The sequence below is a fragment of the Schistocerca serialis genome, chromosome 1 (assembly GCF_023864345.2).
Source record: "Schistocerca serialis cubense isolate TAMUIC-IGC-003099 chromosome 1, iqSchSeri2.2, whole genome shotgun sequence".
NCBI lineage: Eukaryota > Metazoa > Arthropoda > Insecta > Orthoptera > Acrididae > Schistocerca > Schistocerca serialis.
This window is the reverse complement of record NC_064638.1, coordinates 767,487,736-767,514,647: the sequence shown is the minus strand read 5'-3', so window position 1 is coordinate 767,514,647 and position 26,912 is coordinate 767,487,736. Positions and strand designations below refer to the sequence as shown.

At 38.2% G+C, this 26,912-nt stretch overlaps 1 protein-coding gene across 9 annotated transcripts in view; it reads left to right on the top strand.

Moving 5' to 3' along the window:
• LOC126482432 (protein lap4) overlaps window positions 1-26,912 on the top strand; it is a 567,659-nt gene that overhangs the window by 345,195 nt on the left and 195,552 nt on the right. For 7 of the 9 annotated variants that reach the window (XM_050106531.1, XM_050106532.1, XM_050106537.1 and 4 more), the window contains 6 exons: window positions 7,138-7,319; window positions 7,583-7,732; window positions 16,499-16,696; window positions 19,314-19,472; window positions 22,610-22,690; window positions 23,438-24,226. In XM_050106531.1, coding sequence (XP_049962488.1) covers window positions 7,138-7,319; window positions 7,583-7,732; window positions 16,499-16,696; window positions 19,314-19,472; window positions 22,610-22,690; window positions 23,438-24,226 — 1,559 coding nt within the window. The remainder of the gene's footprint in view (window positions 1-7,137; window positions 7,320-7,582; window positions 7,733-16,498; window positions 16,697-19,313; window positions 19,473-22,609; window positions 22,691-23,437; window positions 24,227-26,912) is intronic. The other 2 variants (XM_050106535.1, XM_050106538.1) reach the window with 2 other exon arrangements.

Genomic DNA, 26,912 nt, shown 5'->3' with positions numbered 1-26,912 from the left:
CTTCACCAGATACATTGTTGTTAAAAGAGGAAATTAGTGCATCTAAAAACCAAACATTTCATCCTGTGTCTCCAGAAGGACACGGTACTTTAGTCAGTAACAGTTCACATAGGATAAAATTGTGGAAATTCTCAAGTAAGTAAATAATGTGCAAGTTTTGTATTGTAATTGTGCAGTTATGCAAGTCTCAGTTTGTTGTTTGTAATCAACTTTTAATATTAACATAGAAATAAAAAGCTGTTGTAGCTTATTGTTAAAGAAAATGACAACAACTAAAATACTAGTAGTGCTGCCATTAGGGGGAGGGGTGTGGTAGTGGTGGTAAATATTATTATTGCTGCTGCAGCAGCAGCAGCATTTGCATTAAATTTTGATATGAGTTATAAGAAATGAATGATCTTAGATTTTGGCATTGGACATTGCAGTAGCTGTTTCAGTTGGCATTGAAATATTTTTTGGTATAATGCTTCTTGTAAATATACTTTTATTTTATTACTGAAATTTTTTTACTGTCACTATGTGCACACACCTTGCAGCCAGTATCATATTATTTCAATGGTGCATTGATAGAAAAAACAAATTTTTAAAGGTATATACGGAGTATACAATCATTGATAACAGATTATAACCATACAGTCCTAGATGTTGATATTAAATACAATTGTTTTTGATTATTTAGGAAAAACACACAAATAATCTGCCATATTTAGATCTCCTTGCAATGAGGTTTTGTGAATAACACTTAAATCCTAATCTATTCCCGTTCTATGACACTGTACATGTGACCTATCTCACATGAAATTACCACCGTTGCAAGTGACACGTCTAACTAAAGACTGTTAAAAGGCTCAACTGGCTGGGAACCATCACATTTAGGACACCTGGCTTGCATCTGCATCCTCTGACAACTAAATATTCAGAATAAAGTATCACCAAGCAGTCCTCAAGTGCAGTAACTTGGGTTTGTTTATTTGGCACCACTTTGATAAATCATTTGATGTTGATAACAAGCTCAGATGATAGTGTAATAGATTTAATTTAATCAACAGTTACTCTGTTATCAACAGTGTGGATGGCTCTTTGATTGTGAACCATACATTTAGGAATATAGGCATTAAAAAGTTCTCATGCCTACATTTGCATTCACTTACATGTTGATGATTTATTTGAATCCTAGTACTACCAGTATTAGAAATTTTAAGAATGTCGTCTGTGAATGGTGACTAAGAGTCGTAAATAATCATAGGGTGAACGTTATTTGAAGGAGGGAGAAAACACACAAACTTAAGCAGTGTGGAAACTTCATTTTGTTTCTTAAGATCTTAACATGAACTGTATCAATGTAAGAAAAATTTACACACAGTACAAAATATGTGCCAAAATGAAGCTCATAAAAGCGTGAAAGAAGATTATTGAAAAGGTTTAAAACTGCTTGTGAGAGTCAATGCACCATTACTGAGGGAGGTCTAAGAGACTGGGCGCTCTCAGTTGTGAGTGAGATGAACATTACTGATTTCCAGACTTCTTCAACCTGGTTAAACAAATTAAGGAAATTATACAGAAGAGGAAGTCTCAAAATAATGCAGTTTTTTGAAGTAAAAATGCTGAGGTGGTGTCATTAGTAGGCAGTACTATAGACAAATTCATGGCTTCTTTTTAGCCCCTAAAATGCTATGTATAAATGTCAATTAGTCAGGTTCTACATCTACATCTACATCTATACTCCGCGAGCCACCTTACGGTGTGTGGCGGAGGGTACTTATTGTACCACTATCTGATCCCCCCTTCCCTGTTCCATTCACGAATTGTGCGTGGGAAGAACGACTGCTTGTAAGTCTCCGTATTTGCTCTAATTTCTCGGATCTTTTCGTTGTGATCATTACGCGAGATATATGTGGGCGGTAGTAATATGTTGCCCATCTCTTCCCGGAATGTGCTCTCTCGTAATTTCGATAATAAACCTCTCCGTATTGCGTAACGCCTTTCTTGAAGTGTCCGCCACTGGAGCTTGTTCAGCATCTCCGTAACGCTCTCGCGCTGACTAAATGTCCCCATGACGAATCGCGCTGCTTTTCGCTGGATCATGTCTATCTCTTCTATTAATCCAACCTGGTAAGGGTCCCATACTGATGAGCAATACTCAAGAATCGGACGAACAAGCGTTTTGTAAGCTACTTCTTTCGTCGATGAGTCACATTTTCTTAGAATTCTTCCTATGAATCTCAACCTGGCGCCTGCTTTTCCCACTATTTGCAAGAGCTGCATGCAAACCACACTTCATCATTCCGAGTGAGAAAAAGACAAGAGTTGCATGTGCAGTCGATGAATGCTATTAAACATTTCTATACAACAACACCAGTGATAAGTATCATGGATTACTGTTTCCGCAGCTTTATATCTGTTTTCGGTAGCCTCAGGGCAAGCTATGGCAAAAAATTAAAACACGGACTGTTTAGTTTCAAAAATTTTGTAATTAATTTCAGTTTTCAATACTGCAGCCAAGATGTCTTCTTACCAGTTGCAGTTTGTTGCACTCTTGGTGTGGGCATAATAGCCTCTCTGCGTTCAGGAGGTGGTTGGAAAGACTGTTAATGTAATTTGGGTTCCATGCATCTATAAAGAAATCTTTCGATGATTAAAGCGTTTTTTGGATTTTGGAAAATTATGGATAGTACAATTTCTGATAGTTCAGTGTCATTTCAGGTTTATCAGTGTAACATTATTGTTGAACTTAAGTCATTGCACAGTGTCAGTTTGCATCATCATGTTTTACTAATTTCATCAAATGTGTTTTTGTCATCCAGTACGCAATTCACATTTTTGTGACAACTGCAGGGAATGATCTCAAAGATCATCATAAGAACCGTACCAAAGGAATTTTTATAAAATATTGATGTCAACAAATTAAAATCTTTTTAGGCAACTTAATACATTGCCTTGATTTTGTTTCCTCTTCCAGTCACTTGTGGAACAATTACGTCTGCAATAGTTTAGCTGTCAATATGAACTGCAAGTTATTCAAAAAATTAACCATTTGAGGCATTTTTGGTGTGGTTTAAGTGCTTAAAATTCATGTGTGTCCTCTTCAGACCTCGCACTATGGAGCACTATGTAGTCTTGTTACGGCTTTGTCTGCTTATTTGCCGGATCATGCTCTAGGCAGGAATGGCTGTACAAACCACTGTTATATGCAATTCTTCATTCTACAAAATTGAGTGAATTTAAAATAGTTTTCTTAAATGTTTGTGGTGCACCTTAGCAGGTAACATTTTGACAGTGCATCAGTGTATCCTTCCTGTGTGAAAAATTTCTGTGTAGATTTCAACATGTCAGATAGGACCAAATTCTTGAGAGATCATTCCACTTCATACAATTCCAGCCATAATCAGGGAAAAGTATCTGAAGAAAACCACGACTCAACAGTGAAAAACAGCAAACTACAATGATTTCAATTTTGATGCTAGAAACATGTTGTCTCTATTCCCATTCCTCATTGGTTACGTGAAAGTATTGTCACATTGGCTGCATTAACTGATGCATTGCTAACCTCTGAGAAGCGGAGAAACATCACTGTGACTGCCGCTGTCTCTGACCCAAACGTTAGTCAGAAGGAACTGTTAACATGAATAACAAAAACTTCAAAATGTAGGACATCAAATAATTTGCACACTACTTTGTTGTTTCTGAATTGTCTCAAAAAAGCTTTATGTATTTAGATAATAATAACTTACTAACATACATTTTGTTAGTAAAAAAAACTAGCATTTTCATGAGGAGAAATGGACTGATGGCATCAAAAGATGTCTTTAGGATTTATTTCCCAGTACAGTATTTTTAACCTAATGTAGGAAAATTGTGTAAATAAATTTTTGTTGTACAATTTGAAGTTAAAGCCTCAGTTGAAAATCTGTTGTGGAAGAATTACAGTTAAATATCTGGTTTATTAACATCAGTTGGCAGACCGAACTGCTTTGTTAAACTGTTATCAGACATGTTCTGTGGAGTATGCAGTGCCATTTACGTGTTTTTTTAGACGGCCAGTTGTTGAGTTGGCCCAAACAACACATTTTTCCATCTTTTTTACAAATCCATGTATACTCCACAACCAACTGTATAGTGCATAGTGTAGAGTACTTTGTACCAACAGTATAGACTTTCCATCCTATTCCACTTGCGTAGTTAGTGATGGGGAAAAACGACTATTTATGCTTCCATCCCCCTCCGCTAAGTAATCCTTACCTTATTCTCACAAGATATACAGGGGTGACATCAGAAAGTCCACACACGTGTCCTTGAATACAAATGTGCTAAATATCCACAAAAGGGTTTTCTTGAGAACTGTGTCATCTTTGTTTCAAGAATACCCATTTAACTCCCCTGAGTGTCTCTCTTACATATTCATGCATTTTTTATTACTATTATTATCTTTAAATATACTATAAAGCCCCTCCACGCTCACACAGGCATGATAGCCAACACAAAAGATGTACTGCCATCTCTGCATATTGGTTAATTTTTTCTAAGTGAGGTCTCGCAGGATGTGGGTACTGCAACATTTGTGTACATTTATTTACAATTAACCATTAATACGTGCTCATCTGGAGATAGATTGGGCCGAAAGTTGAACAAAGGGTAGAGGGAACAAGTGCCAAGGAAAGAGCCAAGGGAGAAAACTTCTGTGATAGTTGGGTTGTATTATAAGAGCAGTTGTGGTTTTCTTGCTGCCTGTGACAGGTCTTGCAAGGGTAGGCTTTGTTAGTAATGGGTATCATGGAGGCGGATACCTTTGACATTGTGGAGCAGTGTTACTCGGCAGCTGCAGTTAGGTGCTGGTATTGGCATCTCAGTCAGCTTCATCATGCCTGTAACAGTTGGGTCCATCATCGTTTACTGTCCGATAGGGCATATATTGGATTCACAGTGTAGGGTAGTGTTGGCAGTTTGTGCATTAGTGTGCAAGTTTGTCAGCTTCCCTGCTGTAGCTTATTGATTGGCTTTAATAGCAGCTGGCAAATCCAGTCAGTGTTGCTGGTTTGCAGGGGTTTGCCGATTTTGTCACTTGTGAGTGTATGTTAGCTCACCTTAGGTGGCTATGCCCTAGGTAGTAGTGTCTTTGGCCACTTATGCTTCCACCTATGGTTGTGATCATAGTTTCCCAGAGTATGGATGAAAGGATTGTTCGAATGTCTCGAGTTCTGTGTAGTCGTGTGGCGAGTTTTTTGAATACTTCCTCGAGGGCTTCAGGGCAGTATTCATTGTGAAGATCAACAGTGCAGGTTTAGGGTGGAACATGGAGTGTTGCTAATGATGCGTAGCACTTTGTTCTGTACAATCTGCAGGGGGTGCAGGAGTGTAGGAGTTGCGTATCCCGAGAGAGGAGTTGCGTACAGCATCAGAGGTCTAATCAGTGTAATTTACATGGACTTCGACACCATCCTATTCAGCGCACTTTCCCTGTTGAGCCTTGGGCAGAGCTGTTTTTGTTTGAGCCTCATGTGTGCTTTGTTGGCAACATATTCTATGTGGTCCCATGTCTCATCTGATATGTTGCAACAATTAAAAAGGCTGATGGAGGATTTTCTTTTAGGAATCTTGGAGTTTATCCTGACACCTTTTTTATTAAAAAATTATTGTAATCGACACACACTCTACCACCTGAGTGGCCATTTCCATTGTATAGTGCAAAGTATCCACTATTTAGTGCAGATTCCAGAATGTACACCTGAGCTTGTCACAGGGGAGATGAAGCCACTGGCTTAGACCCTCCAGACCAGAGGGCTGAATGATGCTGCAAATCAACATATCTGCAGAGATCCCATGGTTAAGGATAGGTGTCTTGTCATTTTTGCTAGTGTGTGGAAGTCAGAATGACCTCAGTACCCAGGTGATAGAAGTCATTTGTGTCTAGCTGTTTCAGAGACGAAAATAACTTGCAGAATTAAGTCAAAGACTAGGTTGTGCTTATGTAAAATCTGAATGATATGTTAGATAGTATCCTTTGTTACCAAAGGTGAAAGGGAACAGATTGGAAGTCAGGACAACTCAATGCAGCACAAGGTTAATGCCTCTGGTAAGGATCGGATTGTTTGTCAGATTCACTGTTTTCTATACATGGATTTTTCAAACAAGCGTGCAGGCATACCAACAAAGTTCAGAAAATTTAACCTCCTATTTGATGCAGCTGTTGCGCTACATGTATGTGTTGCAAAGTATTTTGACCCTAATGAGAATGGCTATGAAATCAGATGAGCAATTCTTAAGTTGACTTCAGCACTGAGTATAAAGAAGAAAAAGAAAACAAGATGCTGGTCAATGGCGTGTGTGTGTGTGTGTGTGTGTGTGTGTGTGTGTGTGTGTGTGTATTTTATTGCACTCCCACTTGTATATTATGCATAAGAGTATTGAGTTTCTTCGTAGCATCTTTGTGTGTAAAATACTGCTGGGAGAGAGGCAATACCTATACCACTTTGGTAATTATCAGTGCTTTTTTTCTTTTTACCCATATAGTCTTTTGATTGTAATTTGCACAACTGTGGAAATTTGAAATAGAGTGTGGTAAATTGTGATAGAAATGCATTCTCACTAAAACGTGTTTGTCAAATCAGACGTCAATCAGACTTTCTCTCAAACATGGCAAACTCGGTCTATGTTTGACAAAAACATCAAACAAAAGCTTCACACTGCCAAGTAATTTGACAGATTACAGTAGTTAAGCTCGACAGATTCTTTGAACGTTTACAGGGGGCTTTAGTGAGAGAGTTTTTATGAGATACTTTGGCAAAGAATGTGGGAACCAGCAAAAATCTTTGTGACTGAAAATGAGTCATATTTTCTACATACAGCTGCTATTATGGGTACCAGCCTTCAGAGTTGATAACTTTGGAGAATTTGGCCTGAACATTATTTAGTGAGCTGTACAGTTTTTAATTTCTTTAATTGTACTGCAGTTCTATCCTATTTATGGTTATCCAATAATGCTGTCATATGATAAACTGGAATCATTTTGTTAATATTCATGATGGAAATAACAGAAATACACTTTTAATTGACATAGTACAACTTGAGAGATACATTAATATGTTTTGTGTACAGTTGTTTTGATTGGTAATTGACTTTGTTCAATATACGACTTTTTAGATCAAGATGCTAACATTGAGGTGCGCGAAGAACAGTATGAAATTCACATAGAAAGAACATCAGCTGGACTGGGCCTGTCAATTGCAGGAGGAAGAGGTTCCACACCTTTTAAAGGCAATGATGAAGGCATATTCATCTCACGTGTAACGGAGGGTGGTCCAGCAGATTTGGCTGATCTGAGGGTAATATCTGTGAACTCTTTCTATCAAGTCAGACCTGCAGTATCCTTATTTTAAAGAATCTTGTCCATGGAAGCATTATTGTCATCAATGAATTTATTAAACCCCTTTTATAAAAACATAGCAAAATTTGTGTAGTGTTTCATTGTGTACTATCTAAACCTCAAGAATTGTAACTGGAATGTTAAAATGAAAAATGAGTAGAAGTATACATATCTTTGTTCTTATGTCAATTAATTAATTAATTAATTAATTTTTTTGTGCAGGTTGGCGACAAGCTCGTTAAGGTTAATGGGCATTCCCTTATTGATGTAGATCATTATGAGGCGGTGGAAGTACTGAAAGCAGCTGGAAGTCACCTTGTTCTGACGGTTGTAAGAGATGTTCCACACCTTGTTCCTGTTACGGGTACCAAGGTAACATAATAATGTAATTTATTAAAGAAAATAATCAATTTTTGAAAATATAATGTAATTGATTAGAAAAAAATCTACTCACCTCATACAAAAGGTATTAAAATTTGCAAGCTTTTGGAGCCAGTGACTCCTGGCAGAAGGTAGAGTATGGAGAAGTCACCCAGAACCCGGGTCAGGAGAGACTTATCGGACAGAATGAGAAGGAAAACTTTTCCTCCAACCCTTCTGCTAGAACAAGGGGCCACTGGCTCTGAAAGCTTGCAGATTTTAATCTCTTTTTGTATGTGTACTCTCCTGTCACCACTTGGTGAGTAGATTTCTTATCTGTCCATTTACTTTACATTTAGGTTATTGGTTTCTTTGTGTAGCTTATATTGAGTACTGCCTGTGTCTCACACTGTTAACTTTTGCTACTTGCCACTTGTGATGCTATCTTGTTGATTTGTGCACTGGTTTCCATAAATAAAACAAAACCAATAAAAATTAATTAAGGTTCTGTATTGAGTGTAAAGATTTAGGATGTAGTGGATAAAACTATTAAAATAGGGTACTATACAAACAATGTTCATTCAAGTTTGAAACTAGTTTAAGATGCACATATTAGAAGTAGCAGTTTGGTTCAGCACAAGCAGCAGTATTATCTTACAACATTGTGTGGTGAGGCTAATGATTGTCTCTACAAGCTTAAAGGAAATATTTGTCGTTTCTATTGTGAAGAAGCTTTATGCCATTTAGGCTGAGGGATTATGCTGGCTACTTAATTTTCTATTGTGAATATATGTCAGAAAATTTGAGCAGGTAGTTAGTCAATCAGTGAGGGCAACATTGTAGATCACCTAGACCTGAACTTCTCAAATCAGTAAACATTGAGGAGGGAATCAGTGTACATAATATTGAGATAGCATTGATGCTTCTGGTGTTACAAAGAATGTTAAAAAAAGATACGAAAACATTTTTGGTTAGCTGGAGTGACAGAATGCAAACAGCTGCAACAGAATGCAACAGCTAATATTCAGCTCTGAGGATAAAGATGTAAGCCCGAGTTCATTGTGGAATGTGTCTTAGACAAGTTTGTGTCAAGTAATTATGGGTGGGAGGGAAAAGACGCTCTGTGGTTGAATAGCCATGTCAGAAAGTTTGCTACCAAAGCAAAGAGAACTACCGTTTTGATTTAAGCATAGTCAAGGCCTAGTTGACACACAAAAGCTTAACAAAGCTAAAATAAGTGCAAGGAGAGCAATTAATTGTTCTTATATGATGTGAGTAATAAGAGGAAGATGATACAGAGGAAACCAAAATACTGAATTTGGCCTTTTGAAAGTGTTTCACCATGGAAGGTCGTAATAAGTTTCATGTTTTCTGTCTCTGCACAGATGCTGAAATGACTGATATTGAGATCAGTAATCACAGAGTAGAAAATCAATTTACACTGCTCAACAGTGGTGAGGCGTCAGGGCTGGATAAGAAGGCTATGAAATTCTACAGAAATTATGTGAAAGAACGTGTTCTCCTTCAATAAGTAATTTCTTGTTGATTTCTAAAGAAACAAGGCATGATTACTAAATAAACAACGTGTACCTACTGATAGGGAAAAGACTCATATCAATAGTCATTGTTGTTTTAAAGAAGGGTCGACAGACTGACTCCAGTATTTACAAGTGTATATCATTAACACAAATCTGTGTAATTGTGGAACATGTTTTATGGTCACGTGAAATTTTCAGAGTACAAAATTCACATCTATAAAAACCAGCATGGATTTCACAAACAGATACTTTCAAACTTGGCTTGTTCTGTTTGTCCACAAGTTTCGGAGCATTGTAGACATCGATGCTCAGGTTACTGTGTGTTTCTTGAATTCTCGAAGGCATATGATACAGTTCTGAGCTGTTGTTTAGAGAACAAAATAAGAGCTTACTGAGTATCGGACTAAATTTGTGATTGGATTCAAGACTTTTTTACACATGAAACACATCATCGTAATAAGTGGAACAAAATTTATGAAGGTAAAAGTAAGTTCAGGAGTATCCTGAGTGAGTGTTAGTCATCATGGCTGCCAATTTATATTAATGATCTGGTGAATGAGGTTTGAGACACAATGAGGCCACTCATGATTGAGTGTGAAATGCAGAAAGACCTGCTGAATATAACATATTGCATGTAAAAAACGTGAAGAGTTTGTTACGGGTAGATTGTGTTATTGGTAGCTAATCAATGGAAACAATAACTGCTGTAAAATGCCATCTAGTGGGTGGACCATGTAAAACAAATTGCAGGAATAGCGGATTCCCGGCTGACATTCGTTCAAAGAATCATAAGCAACTGTAATTCATGCACAAAAGAAGTGGCTTCTGTAATATCATGATACACCAGCATTCATATTCCTGCTCCAGGTGGAATCATGGGTAATATCTAATTTGACTATGTTTCTTTTAATGGACTGTTATGTCTTATACCTAATTTCTTCTTTTACAAAGCTTTGTTTATTGCAGTTACTTTTTTTTATTCCATGCCAGTTGAATGAGCCGCGCTGCCGGGTCTGGTATTTGGCTGCTGCATAAAATGTAGGCCACTGTTTATCCAGTTGGGCAGGCCAAAGATGTTGAGAGTAGCAGCTCCATGATGTCTTATAGATATCTCTCTCTCTCTCTCTCTCTCTCTCTCTCTCTCTCTCTCTCCTCCCCCCCCCCCCTCCCTCCCTACCTCCCCCCTCCCGCATGTGTTCCTGTAATGATTTTGTTGTATCTGACGCTGCTGACTAGAAATATCTTTATTGTTTCCTGTGTATTGGTATTAATTGGGATAAAATGCTCAAATGTCATAACTGATTTAAGTCTGACATTATTTTAATTTACGGCAATAAAAGCAGACTGTGGAATAACTGAATGTGTGATGTGTCTCATTTGTTTCATGTTATGATGATGTATCAAATGTAGTGACACAAATAATCAACAAGTCTAAAGGAAACTAAACTTAACATTCAAAATTTTGAGTTTTAGTGGAGTTGGATGACAATAAGAATGATTTGTTCATCAATCAAGGCATGGACACTCACTTAATGCTACACTACGTGACACACATTCATACATACATACATACAAATTTGTATATAAACACTGAATTGCCTCAATTAAAAATTGCTTATTTTTCAAGACACTGCTGAGTAATATTGTCCACAACTTGTTACTTTTCTGCTGTAATCCATATTACACTCAGAGAGTGACATTGGCTCTAGATATTTATAATGAAATGTGTGTATCTATCTATTATAAAATGGCACTTTTGTGAATAGGGTAATTGCCATCTCTGTTTCAGAATTTGAATAAATATGAAATTGCGTATGATTGTCACAGATAATTTTCAATGAGCTTAAGCGGGCAACATTTCCATAATTTCAGAAAAGTAAACATGAGGGGGAAGCGACGGAGACAATTACTTTATCAGGACCTTGCCATTTTTATTTTCTGTGTTTTATGGTTTGATATTACTATGTCAGAACATTGTTTTCTACAGCATTAAGGTGGTTTGGGTGTGAGCTTTTGTAAGGACGAACTATGTGAGTATGTACAAGGACAAACGCTGTGAATACATAAAACAATATCAGGGAAAGGATAGAATGTTACTCGCCACAAAAATGACCCAGTGAGTTGCAGAAATGTGTAACAAAAAGGAATGTGTGTTTACTAAAACTGCATAAACATGTAATTACCTATTTGACTTTATTATTTGCATGTGGCTTGGGCAAAATAATACTTGCAGATCCTCTGATTTTCTCTGGTCTTAATGAAATTATATTGTGTTGAGCAGGTAGTAACTTTCTGTTGAAAGATACTAATTTTGTAAAATTTGAGTTAATTCTGCGTTATTGCTTTTCGTATGCATCAAGGGCCTAATTTATGGAAAACAGTGTTCTAATGTGATTATAGGCTACAATCAGATGATTTCATGAGGTATTCATGAAGCAAATGAGTTTTTAAGGCTCAAAATTCAAGTGATTTGCTTGAGTCTGTGAAGGTTATGATTGTAGATGGTAGAATATGAATTTAGCTTGTTCTTTTACTTCCCGTGTCAGTCTGCTGCCAAGAGCAAGTCTGGCACATTCTGAAAGATCTTGAAAATACAATAATGAGTAGGGATCACCAGTTTTGGTGTGTCTGATAATATGAAAAAGTAACACTGAAGCTACAAATTCAGCACTTGCACCAAGCAAGGTAGTATACTGGTTTAGGAGTTGAGGATCTCAGTTCAAACTCCTGTCCAGCCATGAAGATTTGAATGTTCTGTTGTTTCTGTATGGGAAGGCTGTAGCATTTACTGATAGGAACTAACTTAGAGCTTGGGCTATTATACAGATCAGTCTAAGTCACTACAACTGTTATTTCAGGGATGGGATTTTTTTTTTTTTTTTTTTGGGTGGGGGTGCAGTTTCACACTGTAGCCAAAAGTTTACGTATTGTATATTCTTTCCACTTCATAACCAACCACACCAAAAGCTAGCTCCAAGATATATATAATTCGTGACAATTTATCATAACAAATCATACTAAAAGACACGTTTTGGAGAGCTCTTTAATGTTATATGTTAGCATCACTGCATGCTTAATGCTTTTCATATTTTCAGTACTAATTTTGAAGCACTTATTGTTTTTGTGTAGTCAGTCCACAGCTATAGAGTTCATAAAAGAAAACAGTGATTTTTTTGCATTGTCATAGTTTTTGTCAGAAGAAAACTGTGCAGCTGCAATGTTGATTTAAGTGTTTGTGAAGGTAACACACCATATTTGAGGTTTTTGTATTTATAGTTGTATACTACAGAAATGTTTGTTTAACTGATGCGTTACAATAAAGGCCTCTCCAAAACATGACATTTTTAGTACAATTTGTTGTGCTGAACTGTTGGAAAATGTGATGTCAGTCGAAAAACGTGTTACCGCTAAATTTTAAGCACTCCAGTTAGTAGCCTTAATAGGTAGTTACAACGAAGGAATAGCCTCTTAAGACACATTAATGCACATTCTGCATACCTTAATTCATTTGTTTATAGATCAAATCATCTCGTCTCCATTTCTTCACTGTAAAATAGTCAGACCATTTCATTGTAATTCGGATGATCTAATAGTTCTTATTCAAGAGAACACATTGCAAGCACACATTATCAGCCCTCATTCATAGTATCAAGCATTGGAATGTCCAGGATGACTTGTAACAATATTATGAAAAGGGAAGTTGCCATTTACTATGAGTCGCAGATAGGCACAACAAAAAGTCTGTCACAAGAAAACTTTCGGCCAACAAGGCATTTGTCAAAAATACATACACACACACACACACACACACACACACACACACACACACACACACACACACACACAATTCTCTCTCTCTCTCTCTCTCTCTAATGCAAATCATACGTGTGTGTGTGTGTGTGTGTGTGTGTGTGTGTGTGTGTGTCCTCTCATTCATAGTATTTCACAGAATGTTTTCACCAGTTTTAGTGTGGATGACCAGTGTTCTGCCTCTCTGGTTATCATTGGGAAGGTGACTATTATCTGCAGTAGTTTAACACTTTCAGGAAAAGCCTCTGTCAGGTTGTTTTCCGAAAGTAAGTTCCAGATGATCGAAGCATCTGATGTCTTCAGTAAATCCTTTTTGCTGTAAAACACATTTAGTTCATGGCATTAGTCTGAAGACAGTAATTTAAACAAATTAACAGATAGATACTTTCAGTTCTTTTTCTGAGAAAACAGTTTGATGATCTGTAAATAACGATGTTTCAAATAGCAGTGAAACTGCAAATTATCATTAAAACAAAATTGATCACTGATTGGAGCTGTGATGCAGTTGCAAACATCGCATGCTCATTCTTATTTCCTCTATGCATTTGTGAATCTCTTTCTAGGAAGTGACATGTTACTGTATTGTAGTACACTCTAACTGCCGATTTACAAACTTGTTCCTGCAGCACAAAATGAAAAACTATCATAACATTAATGTTAAATGTTGATTATGATGCTTTGATGCATCATTAGAAATATACAGAGACAGGGCTTCAATAGCAAAGTTTCAGTCACTGTATTCATTCTGTGTTGATATAAACAGCAGAATGTGAAAATCAAATGGATGTTAATAGAACACTCATGGTCAATGGACAGAGTCTTCAGGATGCCCATCAGAGCTGTACTCTATAGAAACTGTGCTGCCAAACCTCTGCTATGTGGAGCTAACTGGCATTTCAAGGCACAACCTTAAAACTATCTACTATCTGTTTGAAAAAGTCACTCGGTATCAACAATGCCAGGGATGTTGTTTGTCATTATTTAAATCCATGAGAGAAATATTCGAAATGTATTGTGACAATTTAAATTCTGTAATACATTATTGTGATATTTATTTCAATGTATGTTTTGGAGTCTCCGCATCAAAGTCTTTAACTAATGCAACATACCTGGTCCGGATGGTTTATTTCAAAAGGTCACGTTCCTGCTTCTTCCACATCCTTGTCCAGTTAGAACTTTTCTTTTTCTTTCTAATGACCTGTTATTCAATGGGGCATCAAAAGCATAATTTCATTATCCTAAACATTCCGTTATTGGTTAAAATTGTAACAGATTTTTCAAAATTGTATTTAAAGATAAGATGGAACTCTTTGGAGGTTGAGTGGACTTAGTAGTAGGCCATTTCCTTGATTTAGCGAGTGGAAATTTTATTCAGTGAAGGGCTGAAGACCTGTTTTCTAATTTGCTGCTAAGAGCTCATCAGGGATCTGGATTGTGTAGCAATGAATCTTGACAATTCGAATGGGGTGTTGTGAAGGGAGGCGAGGTGGACTGACAATGGGGATGGCTTGATTCAGAGTGCTGGGTTGGAAAATATAATTACTGTTTGTCTCAGTAGTAACAATGCATTACCCAGTGGAGCAATGTATTTTTGTGGAAGAGGCCCGCTTTTCCAATTGCCAGTTGATTGTTGGCTTGAAGTATGCCTTTCATAAACACATCAGTATTCCCACCCAAAGTTCCATTTCTGTTCATCTTCAGTGGGTGGCACCCTCGCCTGATATTTATTTACACTCATCATACAAAGACCTTTGTACACTTGAAGCAAAAAAGAATTGTCAAGTTATAGCTCGCATACCCAATGCAATGCTAGATAAATCAACCAGAACTTTAGAATTTAGTAAATCAATCTATTGACAGTATGGGTAGTCATTTCCCAGATACATTTTCTTTAATACATAATTTTAAATTTCGAATTATTCAGAAACACAAAATAGGGAAATATATAGCTTTTATTTAGTTTTAATTGTTTATCAATTCGGCAAGTCTCTTTGCCCCACCATAAAATGAGTGTGGCTAAGACTGGCTAGGTTATCACAAATTCATAAATTTCAGCTAGATAAGTGTGAGGGCATGGCTGGGAGGGTTCGTGATTTTTTTAATATGTCTGTGTGTGCGTGTGCGGGTGCGGGTGCGCGGGGGGGGGGGGGGGGGGGGGGGGAGATTGAGTGGTGGACGATTTGCTACTCTTGTCGTTCTAGTAGTTGAGGTTAGCCCTGACTTGACTAATATGTCGTAGCCTCATGTAGGTTTATTTTCCACCTAGAGATGATGATTTCTGGAACAGCTGTCGGTCATCGTCATCATCATCCATTTGACATGCACTGTTGGATAAAGTACCACCTCCATGTAATTTTCATTGCAATCATAACTGTGTTTTCACTGCAGTTTGTTCCCCATTTTATTTCTTTCTCCTGTATCTCTCAATAGTTTGCAACATGTATATAACAATTGCTCATTGAGCAGTCTTAAATTTTCAAGTACTTTTTGTAAGGTTAAGCCTCATTGTTATAATTAGCTTTAGTTTGAGTTATTATTTTAAAATTTAATTTTTTATTTTCAATTTTTGTCTTTCCTATTACCACTTGTCTTGGGATCATGTGAGCCACTGCTGCTTGGTAACTGAATGAACCACTACATAATTCATAGGAAGTTGATAAGAAAATTTGAAACAAATGTTTAATAAACTCCCTATTTACTGTTATATATAGAGTAAATAATACTTCACAGTGCAAGGCTCTAAACTTAGTTATAAATACATGTACCAGAATAAAGTGTGTGCAGCGTGGAGGACTTCAATTTTAGATGTGAAATTCTGGTGTTTAATATGCAAATTTTATGCATGAAATTAATATCTAAATAAAGCAACTGCATTCTTCAGGATTAAAGGAGACCAATCACCGAAATGGAGGAGTGCAGTTTCCTACAACTTTTATAGCAACTGCTTTGTCATTGATTAGAATCTCATTAGCTTGGTGTCTTTAATGCAGATTAGAACTTAGAGTAACATACAAAAGCAGTTTATAATATCTCTCTCTCTCTCTCTCTCTCTCTCTCTCTCTCTCTCTCTCTCTCTCTATGTATCTATCTATCTCCTGTTGTATGTCTTAGCTCCCCTTCCCTGTGTTTCTATACAACAACATAACATTTAAGAGAACGTTTTAAGGGTGTATTTCGTCTTTAATCTAGAAATACTGAATATAAAGAGTTTAAAGATTTTTGTGGGATGCTAATAGATGCTAATAATTGGTTTATAAAATCTTTATTTTTGATACTGAAACTCTCGTGTTAATTATTACTGCTCATGGTCGCTTGTACTGGACAGTTATGCTCTGTTGTGCTGTAGGCTGGCATAGCATTTTATATGTATTTTTCATGAGCCAACCATCACTTAATTTTTAATAGTACGTCTCACTAATTTCTGTTACAGTTACCTGAAACCATCACAGCTACACCAAGTCCAACACAGACACCTGTTGCGACACCAACACCAATAGCAAGACAGCCTTTGGGACCAGGGTCCGTGTCGTCTAGTGCGAGTGCAAGCAGAGCGCCAAGTGCAGCATCTCATGTGTCCAGCTACGACACAGCAACAAGCCATGATCCTGAGCAAGAGATCAGAGCTAAAGTAAGATTTTCTTTACATTAGTTTTTGGTCAGTATTCTTTACAAAATACATGATTGTTACATTACCAGTACTATTGTCACATGTTGGAAATTTTCACATCTGTAGTAGTAATGAGGAAAGTGTGGTGGTAGTATTACTCCATTAATTAGTTGTTTAAAAGATAAATTCAGAACAAAGATTATGACCATTGTGTAGGTGGCGTCATGTTTGGAGGAGTCCAGGAGCATTTTAGTGAGTTTTGGATTATGAAATTTACCCTGCCTCATGCTCGAAGTTAGCATACATTTGTGGGACCATTCCTTGACTTGGCACTGGGGCTGGCTGACATTGCAAAAGAGTTCATACCGATTTAAAACTGCCAACTAATGACACTTTACCAGTGTTGCCTACAGCAACCAATAGCGAATGTGAGAAGGACATCACATGTGGCTCCGGAGGTTGTGGGCAGAGTGTGTGTTTCAAACTTGGCTCCCTTTCCATTTTCAACTGCTGCTCCTACACCATTACCATTCCTTGCTATCCTGTTCTGTTCTCTGGAGTTAAGTTCACCATTAACCTAGCAGTGATGGCTCCTCTTAGCAACTGGTGACCTGTTCATCTTCCACATGGCATACATCTTGTATCCCAGGTACGGAATTATTGGATGTTTTTACCTCAATCATTTACCTGTTATCATTGAAAGTTACACTTATTCAATGCCTGCTCCCTCAACTTCCCCTATGACCCGCAGATCATGAAAATAATATCAATTGAAAAGTAATGTCAGATGTGAAACCCATTCAAGACATGAAGAATGTGGCATACCAGAGGAATATCATGTTTCAATAGAAATGGTACAGAGTATCTCGTTTTGTTGGAAGGTATATGGAGAGCTTCTACTGAACTTCCGCTCTGGAACATTTTATGCCACGGAACTGTCCTTCAGTTACACTATTGTGGAATTAAATACAACAGATTATATACATGCAAATGACTAATTTAGACCTCTAGCTGTGAAATTGAAGTTGATACAATGTATAATTTTCTAAAATAACTCCTATAATCTCCCACAGAAATGAATCATATTAATAAGTGACCAAGGAGTAGTATCTTTTGAAATAACAGATACTATTCAAGATAATGGCAGATAAAAAAGGGGGCCGGGGGGGGGGGGGGGGGGGGGGGGGGGAAATGATGACATTGGACATGAATACATCTGAAGAGACTGCGTACGCTATCTTGTGCGCCCTCTTCTGGTGTTTCATGTGGGATCTGCATCAGATAGGATCGAGGAGGCAGTTCATTTTGTATTATCATGAAATAGGGGAGAATATGGCATGAATATGAGTTGGGAGTGGCAGTTGTTACAACAAAAATTAATAAAAAGCAGCCATGATAGAATAGTCATTTATTAAAAATATGACCAGTCTCAGCCTCTAATAATAGGCCATCCTCAGATAATACACTACAGCGATAAGAATTAAAAGTGCTGTTTACTTAGGGCAGTCAGCAAAAGGAATATATCCATAAGGTATTGAAATTCCTGTTTTTTATCCATTTCTATGTACATTTTAAAAATGAATGTTGAGATCTTAGCATACGACATATAAATCGCTTCCTGTTGGCTTACATTGATGTCATTCATCTCATGCGTGCCCTCATTCATTCTCTTTAACCCATGGCTGCTCAGCCATGAGTAGCAATTTTGCGATAGGGTTCAGCACAGCTGTCCAAAATGTCATCATCGTCAGCCGGATTGGTCTTTTTAATGTTTTCTGACTCTGCTATTTAAATCAGCACTTTTAATTTTTATATTTACAGTGTGTTATATGAAGAAGGCCTACTGCAAGAGGCCAAAGACCAAAATGATGATCTAATAGAAGATAGGTAGATGATGCTGGGAAATGTGTAGGAGGAACATAGATACCTATCGCTAATGACCATAATATATGGAAAAGTCATGAGGAATGCTTTATCCAGTAACAGATGTAAAATGGCTGATTATGTTGACTTTAGTTGTTGGATTTGACGACTTTTATGTGGACAATCCCATTATTCATGTACTTCACTCCATTAAATATATTCATTGGGCTAGAAAATTTCTTGTTTCCAAATCCATTAATAAAAAGCATTTACAGCCTTAAACTAAAAACATTTACTTTCACACACAGTGAGTGTAATTCCAAATATTACGGAGTGCAAAGAAAACTGACCAAGTGTCCATAGGAAAAGTCACAGCAATGGTGCCAAAGATGATTCTCTTATCTCACAGTGGGGTAGTGTATTAACAGCTATGGGGACTACTTTTGAAATAATGTACTATTTACTTACTTTCCTTCCCTTTGTCTCTTTCCATTTGACTGCTCCTTATTACCATTCCCCCAGGAAGTAGTTTATATCGTCTGTGTAAATTTTTAAGATTTTAATTTAAGATGTAAAAGACTTTCATGTTAAGAAAATTGTTACCAAATTATAATCTGCAGCACTTGACAAGAAATTAAAATTTCCCATTATTTGCTCAGTAACCACCAGTATTTGCCTACAAGCAATTCTTGATTTTCAGAATTTCGTGTTCGTTGAAGTGTTTAGTATTTGTGAGTAAATTGAGGTACTGGATTTTCTGTTTCTGTTTTTTCAGGCATATACAGCTAAGAAAATTCCTGAACCAATACAGCCTGTCAAGAATGCTGAAGTTCGCAAGCAAACAGTGTATACCACACTGATTAGGGACCAAAATGGGCTGGGCTTTAGCATAGCAGGTGGTAAAGGTTCACCACCTTACAAGGATAATTCAGATGTAAGTAATGGCAATACAACTTAATACTAATTCCTGAGGTGCATGCGTGTATGTGGATGTGAGTGTGAAATCGTCAGTAATAAGAGGGAGAGAAATGTTGTAACATCAGCACTTTGCATTCCGTAAGGCAGACAAAGTGAATCTCCATACATTCCTACTTAAATTGCCGCCACCTGGTCAGTGAGCATGCTACAGGGATTTGCACAAGTCTCTTTGTGGAATCAATGAGGCCACTTACCAACAATTAGTGTATACATGAAAACAAACAGTGCGCTTTCATTCAAATGTATTTGCATAAGCATCACAATACAACATTTTGTATTGTTAATTATTTGAAACTCTTCAGGGTGGACTGTTCAATGTCATTTCACTTGAGTTATGAATTCACTTTCATCATCAAAATTATTGTCACACTCGTTTTCACTTAGCTCTACAGTCTTTTAGTCAGAAAGGACTGTGCATGAAGAATATTTTGCCTACTAACTAGAACCTAATAATTACAACTTTTCTCTCAACACAACTGCTACACTTCAACAGAGAGTTAAAACAGGCTTCCCTAGATGGCAATACTACACAGTATTGATGCCTCATACAGTCAGATTCATGAATGGATCATCTGGAGCTACAAGAAAATGTATCAGTTGAGGCTTAACATTGGTGTGGAAAACAAAATTCACAATGTTGAGAGCCATTCACCCTTGGAATGGAAAGAGTTAAACACCAGTTTCCTGAAAATATGTTTCATCAGTTTGATTCCATTGCCATCTTTACACTGTAGTCACACCTGACTACTTGTATTCATCTCTTACGAAGTGTTTATTTTAAGTAAGCAACAAATTGATTTCGTTTCCATTGTGATACATTACACAGATGATTTAGACAAATGACATCAATTTGAAATTCAAGGTGACTGCTAAAAATTGTCCACAGATCAATGTTACAGCATTTTAGTGAGTCGCTCCTAATTAGCGTGGCTGATAACATCACTGCTTAAAAGTTGCCAACAGATGAAATGTTGTTACTTTGAAAGCTAGCTCATAAGCAAAATACACCATTTTGAAGAAATTGTGAATAAATAGTTCTCAGCATTTCCTTAAATTGTTTATTGCTGTAGTACTTATATTCCTCTGAAGTTGTTGTACTTCAAATAAACTAGATAGTTCTGTGTCCTGATACCGTGATTTGCACGAGACAAAGCTTATGATTCTTCATAATTAGAACAAACAATATTTGTTAAATAGGTATGTTTGAAGACATGCTACACACCCGCTCATAAACGTAAATACAAGAGAAGATTGGTGGCAGGCTATCATTTATTGTGGAAACATAAACCCAAAAGCCAAAACATTATGACCACATCACACCACGATGTTGGATGCCACATGGTGGTGTTGCAGCTATGTGACGCGAAAACAAAAGTATGTAAGTGGAGTAAACACAGATATATGGGCAGCAAACACTGAGATCCATTGAGATAAGCAACTTCGACAAAGGGCAGATTATCATTATGCAGAACCTGTGAATGAGTATCTCGAAATGGTGAAGCTTGTGAAATGTTCACACGCTACTGTGCTGAGCATCTCTGGGGAGAGGTAAGAGAACAATGACAGTACCACTAGGCGGTAAATGATTGTGGACATCCACTATTCTTCACACAATGAAGGGCTTTGGAGGCTTGTCTGCTCTGCCAGGTACGGTAGGTGGTGATAAGTGGCATCTCTGCTGAAAGAGCACAATGCCAGTGCACGCACAAGTGTTTCGGAGCACACCGTTCATCATACATCATTGAACATGGAGCTCCACAGCAGACCCTCCCTATGTATTCACATTTTCACCCAACATCATCAGTTGTGATTGCATGGGCATAGGACCATCGTGATTCGACCATCGATCAAAGGAAACGTGTTGGCTCCTCGCATGAATCATATATTTGCTACGCTAAGTTGCTGGTCATCTACACAAACGCTTTCACTTAGATGAATAGTGGCTCGAAATGTGCAGCATGCCACAGATGCAGGCTGGTGGAATCAGTATAATGCTGTGGGAGACATTCTTCTGCACTCAAATGGGAGCTGTGGTATTAATTGAAGACACGCTGATAGCTGCGAATCACCTGCATCCCTTCATGCTTGATGTCTTCCCTAATAACGATGTCAGCTCTCAGCAGTGTAATTGTCCATGTCTTGGAGCCAGAATTGTGCTATAGTGGTTTGGGGGGCATTATAGTGAACTAACGGTGTTGTCTCAGTGACTGAATTCAGTTTTTGTAAATCCTATGGAACCTATCCTGGTCACTATGGGGTGCAGTGACCGCATACACAAATCAGCAGCCCATTATTTACACGAATTACATGATCTGTGCATACACATCTAATGCCACATACGTCCACAAACCTACCAACCGTCGGATCCCAATTACACAGAAAGAATGACTTATTACATTCCAAAGACAATCATTCAAGCTATTAAGCAGGTGGTCATAATGTTTTAGTGTACACACTAAAAGTTCAGTCATTTCAAGAGTGACACTGTTAATGTTTTATTTAAAAATTGTTACAGAAATTCTGAAGAGCTTTTCGTTAATGGAATAGTAAAAAAAAGTGATCATATATAATGTGGAATGATTGACATTAGACAGAAGGCTACCATAAGCAGGATAGTGAAGCAGCTTTTTAAATTCATTTGTCAAATTTATAAATAGCTCAGGAATGGTAACGAAGTAAATTGTGTTTAAATTGTGGTCTGTTGTTACACATCCAGTTGTTCTGTTTTAGAATGATTTAAACAAATTTGATGATGATTGAAATAGTAAATGTATTAACCCTCTGCCATTGGTATTGATTTCTTGTCTGCGTTTACTTTACCAGGAAAAGCCTTTATATTCTCAAGTTAGAAGTTGAATCAATCATGACTTTGTTGCGTCTATAGTTCCTGAACATCCAATGCGTCATTATGTGTTACAGTTTCATGCACAGCATTTTAATTAATTTATTCCTGACATCTCCAGTTTTTACTGGCATTTGCTTCAGAATATTGTGAAGCACACACAAAGCCAGTGGGCGAGCAGATTCTGTGGTTATAATCATAACTTTGAATGAGGTGCACAAATTTTGTTAAGTACATTGTTATTTTTACAGGCAATTTATATCTCCCGTATAACGGAAGGCGGTGCAGCCGAGAGAGATGGAAAACTTATGGTTGGTGACAGAGTAATGTCAGTAAGTACTCTGATTGGTTATGGGTGTTGAATAAAATTAATGATTGTAATGAGACACAGTTTTTATAAATTATAAATGAAGACGTATCATAGTTTGTGATGAAGTGGGTTGTGTTTCTAATTTTTAATCTCATGGTCAGGATAATACAAGAGGAATTCAGAAATTTAGCAGTAATGTAAATCATTTATTGTTGATGTGGGAAAAATTAAAAGAACCTGTTACTTTTCCATGTCTTTGAAACATGTTGTGTGTGCAGCTTATTAGGACCTTTTTATTTATTTTATTTTTTTTTGCTTTGTCTGTGTCATTCTGTGCAGGATGTATTTTACACAGAGAAGTGAACTTATTTTTGTTAGTCCATGCCTCTGTCAGAAATGCTTTGGGTTGCTATCATTTTAATCTCTGCTGCTGTATGCTTGTGTGAGTGTGAATGATTTAGTTCTTTCTTCAGTGGAATAGTTCTTACCTCTCTCTGTCTTCCAGTATAGTGTATAAAATTGAAGCAAAAGAAAAGAAAAGAACTCTCCATTTGTAGATACATGTTCTAAACTTCATGCTTTGTAGATGCATAACTTTATTCCAAGTCAGTGAACATAATTATAAATTAGTGGCTGATAAAAAACAACAGAACATCTTTTGCTTATGATTTGAGGAATCTCTGTAGGAAATACTGGTATGCCTGAAGACTGACTGGTTGTCATAATAGCATGCTGGTGAGAGGACTCAGTCTAGTGTGTCTGCCCACAGATAAACGGTGTGGACATGGAAGGAGCTCGGCATGACCAAGCAGTGTCCATGTTGACTGGTCTTGAGCGGTTTGTGCGTCTGGTGGTGGAACGAGAGGTGTTGGTTCCCTTGGGCAGCAGCCCCTCACCCTCCCCAAGCCCAGGCTCCGAGAAATCCCCACGTGTGTTTGGAGTGCCAAAACCGTATACAGGACTATACAGTGCAAACAGTTACATGGCAAACAGACCTGGTTATGTGGGATATCGCAGGGCTGCTGTGGAGCAGCCAGTATCCAACACTGCACCTAACTATGGTAAATTGCCAGGACTGAGGAACGATCCTTCACCACCTACATCGGATGTGGTGAGAAAGGAAATGAAGATAGCAAGTGCATCATCACCTGCAGAAAGTGGTACAGAAGTGCTGCCAAACCACGTGCCTCCATCAATACCTACAGAACCTCCTCGACCAGCTCCACGGCGCCTGAACCAGCCGTCTGTGGCTGGCAGCACATCGTCGGAGCCGCCCCCTGTACAGGTACTACCCAAACCTTTAACCAGTGAGGATTTCCAGGCTATGATTCCTGCCCACTTCCTTCAACCTCCTCCAAAGCCACCAGGTCCAGATATTGCTGGCCCTACTGTCGTTGTGACAATAAAACGACCAGAGACACCATTGGGTGACATCAAGTTTCCCCCTGCCCCAACCACTCTGGGTAAAGTGACAGAGACCATCACTAAGAGCACCTTCACGGAGACGGTTGTGACCAGAGTTACGGACAACAAGGAGATCCGGCCTATTGTTACTGAGGTTAGTGCAGTGCTGAACTGTGTGGGAGGCTGAAAACTCTTAGTGGATTGCAGTATTCCTGTTAGACGTCACTAGATATATTAGTAATTGAAGGATCATATTTGCATCTGACCGATTTTCCTGTGCTCTAATAATGTTAATACATTTTAAGTGCACTGTAAAGTAGACACTATTGATCACTAATGGTTATGCACACGTTTTAGACTGTTACTGTAATTTACATTCATTGCTGTAATTAGTATTGTTCTGCAGCCAGTCATAGACGATCACAATCTTTTTTCACAAATGCTTGCCATATGAAGTGTGTAGTGCTCTCGCAGCGTGATACATCGGCCATTTGAGTAATTTAAACACACATACAGTTATTTCTCTGTTGATGTCTTCATCAGAATTCTGAAGAAATTTGTACTGTGAAATGATTTTTTTTTCTTACAGCGGGCAATTACTGTGTAAGAAATGTTGCTGTTTGTTTAGTTATTGATCTGAGAACTTCTTAAATCTATAAATTGGAAAAGTTCTTTCTTGAGGATTCATTCTTACAATGTGCATGTTGTGAAATTTAATTTCCAATCCTCATCATAAATTGAGTCCTGATTAGGTCTTCTGTTTATTATGTTCACAGTTTGGCTTGCCATTTAATTCAGATTTCCTCCATTTAAATACATCCTACGCATCTATGAACACGGGCTGTGTAGGAGTTTCTGTTAACTGAAACATTTATTGAATTTTTCCTCCAGTAGGACATTTATGAGGAGTAGTTATAAAGTTTTTGATTATCACCTCAAAACAAAGTAGCAGGACTAACTATTTTGTTTCTTTGCAGAGATACTACACCAAAGTAGCTTTGGATTTAGTGTGTCTACAGACTTGTACCTGCTAATAAACAAAAAATTAGTAATGCAACTTCTCTCTCTCTCTCTCTCTCTCTCTCTCTCTCTCTCTCTCTTTTTCTTTTTAACTTTATGCATTTAACTACTATAGTGACCACATATATCATTCTGCGTCAAATTCGAAATTTGGAGTACTGTGTTTAGTTGTGGGTTTGTGATTTTAGAAACTGAAAGAAAGATGTAACTTTTACAACCAAATAGTCTGTCACAGCCTTTTGCCCAGTAAGGTCTTCATCAAAAAAATACACACACACACACACACACACACACACACACACACACACGCACGTAACTCACCCACACATGACTGTAGTCTCAGGCAACTGAGGCCACACTGAGAGCTGCAGCACCAGTGCATACTGGGAGCAGTGACTAGGTGGGGGTAAGGAGGAAGCTCGGGCGGGGAGGGGGAGGGATAGTAGGATAGGGGTGGCAGACAGTGAAGTGCTGGAGGCTAGATGGAGGGCGAGTGAGAGGTGGTGAGGGGATGGTGGAAAAGGAGAGAAGCAAAAACACTGGTGTAATGAGGACTGCATAGTGCTGGAGTGGGAACAGAGAAGGGGTTGGATGGGGAGGACAGTAACTGACTAAGGTGGAGGCCAGGATGGTTACAGGAATGTAAGATATATTGCAGGGAAAGTTTTCCACCTGCACAATCCAGAAAAGCTGGTGATTGTGTGAAGGATCCATATGGCATAGGCTGTGAAGCAGTCAGTGAAACGAAGAATGTTGTGCTGGGCAGTGTGCTCAGCAACAGTGTTGTTTCTTGGTCACACTTCTTCGGTGGCCATTCATGTGGTTGTCATGCCTATATAGAATGCAGCACAGTGGTTGCAGCTTAGCTTGTAGATCACATGACTGGTTTCACAGGTAGCCCTACCTTTGATGGGATAGGTGACATTTGTGACTCGACTGGAGTAGGTGATGGTGGGAGGATGCATGGGACAGGTATTGCGCCTAGGTCTGTTAAGGGGTATGAGCCATGAGGTAAGGGGTTGGGAGCAGGATTTTTTTAGGGATGGATGAGTGTATTTTGTAGGTTCGGTGGACAACAGAATACCACTGTGGGAGGACTGGGAAGGATAGTGGGCAGGACATTTTTTCATTTCAGGGCACAACGAGGAGGAGTCAAAATGCTGGCGGAGAACGTAATTCAGTTGCTCCAGTCCTGGGTGGTACTGAATTACGAGGGGAATGCTCCTTTGTGACCAGATGGTGGGACTTTGGGAGGTGGTGGGAGACTGGGAAGATAAGGCACTGTCCAGCCACAAAGGAGCATTCCCGTTGTAACTCAGTACCACCCAAGACTGGAGCAACTGAATTGCAGTCTCCATCAGGGTTTTGACTACCTCTCATCGTGCCTTGAAATTAGAAATGTCGTACCCACTATCCTTCCCACTCCTCCCACAGTGATGTTCTGTCATTCACTGAACCTACACAATATACACCTTACCTCATGGTCATACCCCTGTAATAGACCTACATGCAAGACCTGTCCCATACATCCTCACATCAGAGGCAGGGCTACCTGTGAAACCTGTCATGTGATTTACAAGCTAAGCTGCAATGACTGTGCTGCATTCTATGTGAGCATGACAACCAACAAGCTGTCTGTTCGCATGAATGGCCACTGACACACTGTGCCCAAGAAACAAGTGGACCACCCTGTTGCTGAACATGCTGCCAAACATGATATCCTTAATTTCAATGACTGCTTCACAGCCTGTGCCATATGGATCCTTCCCACCGACACCAGCTTTTCTGAATTGCACAGATGGGAACTTTCCCTGGAATAT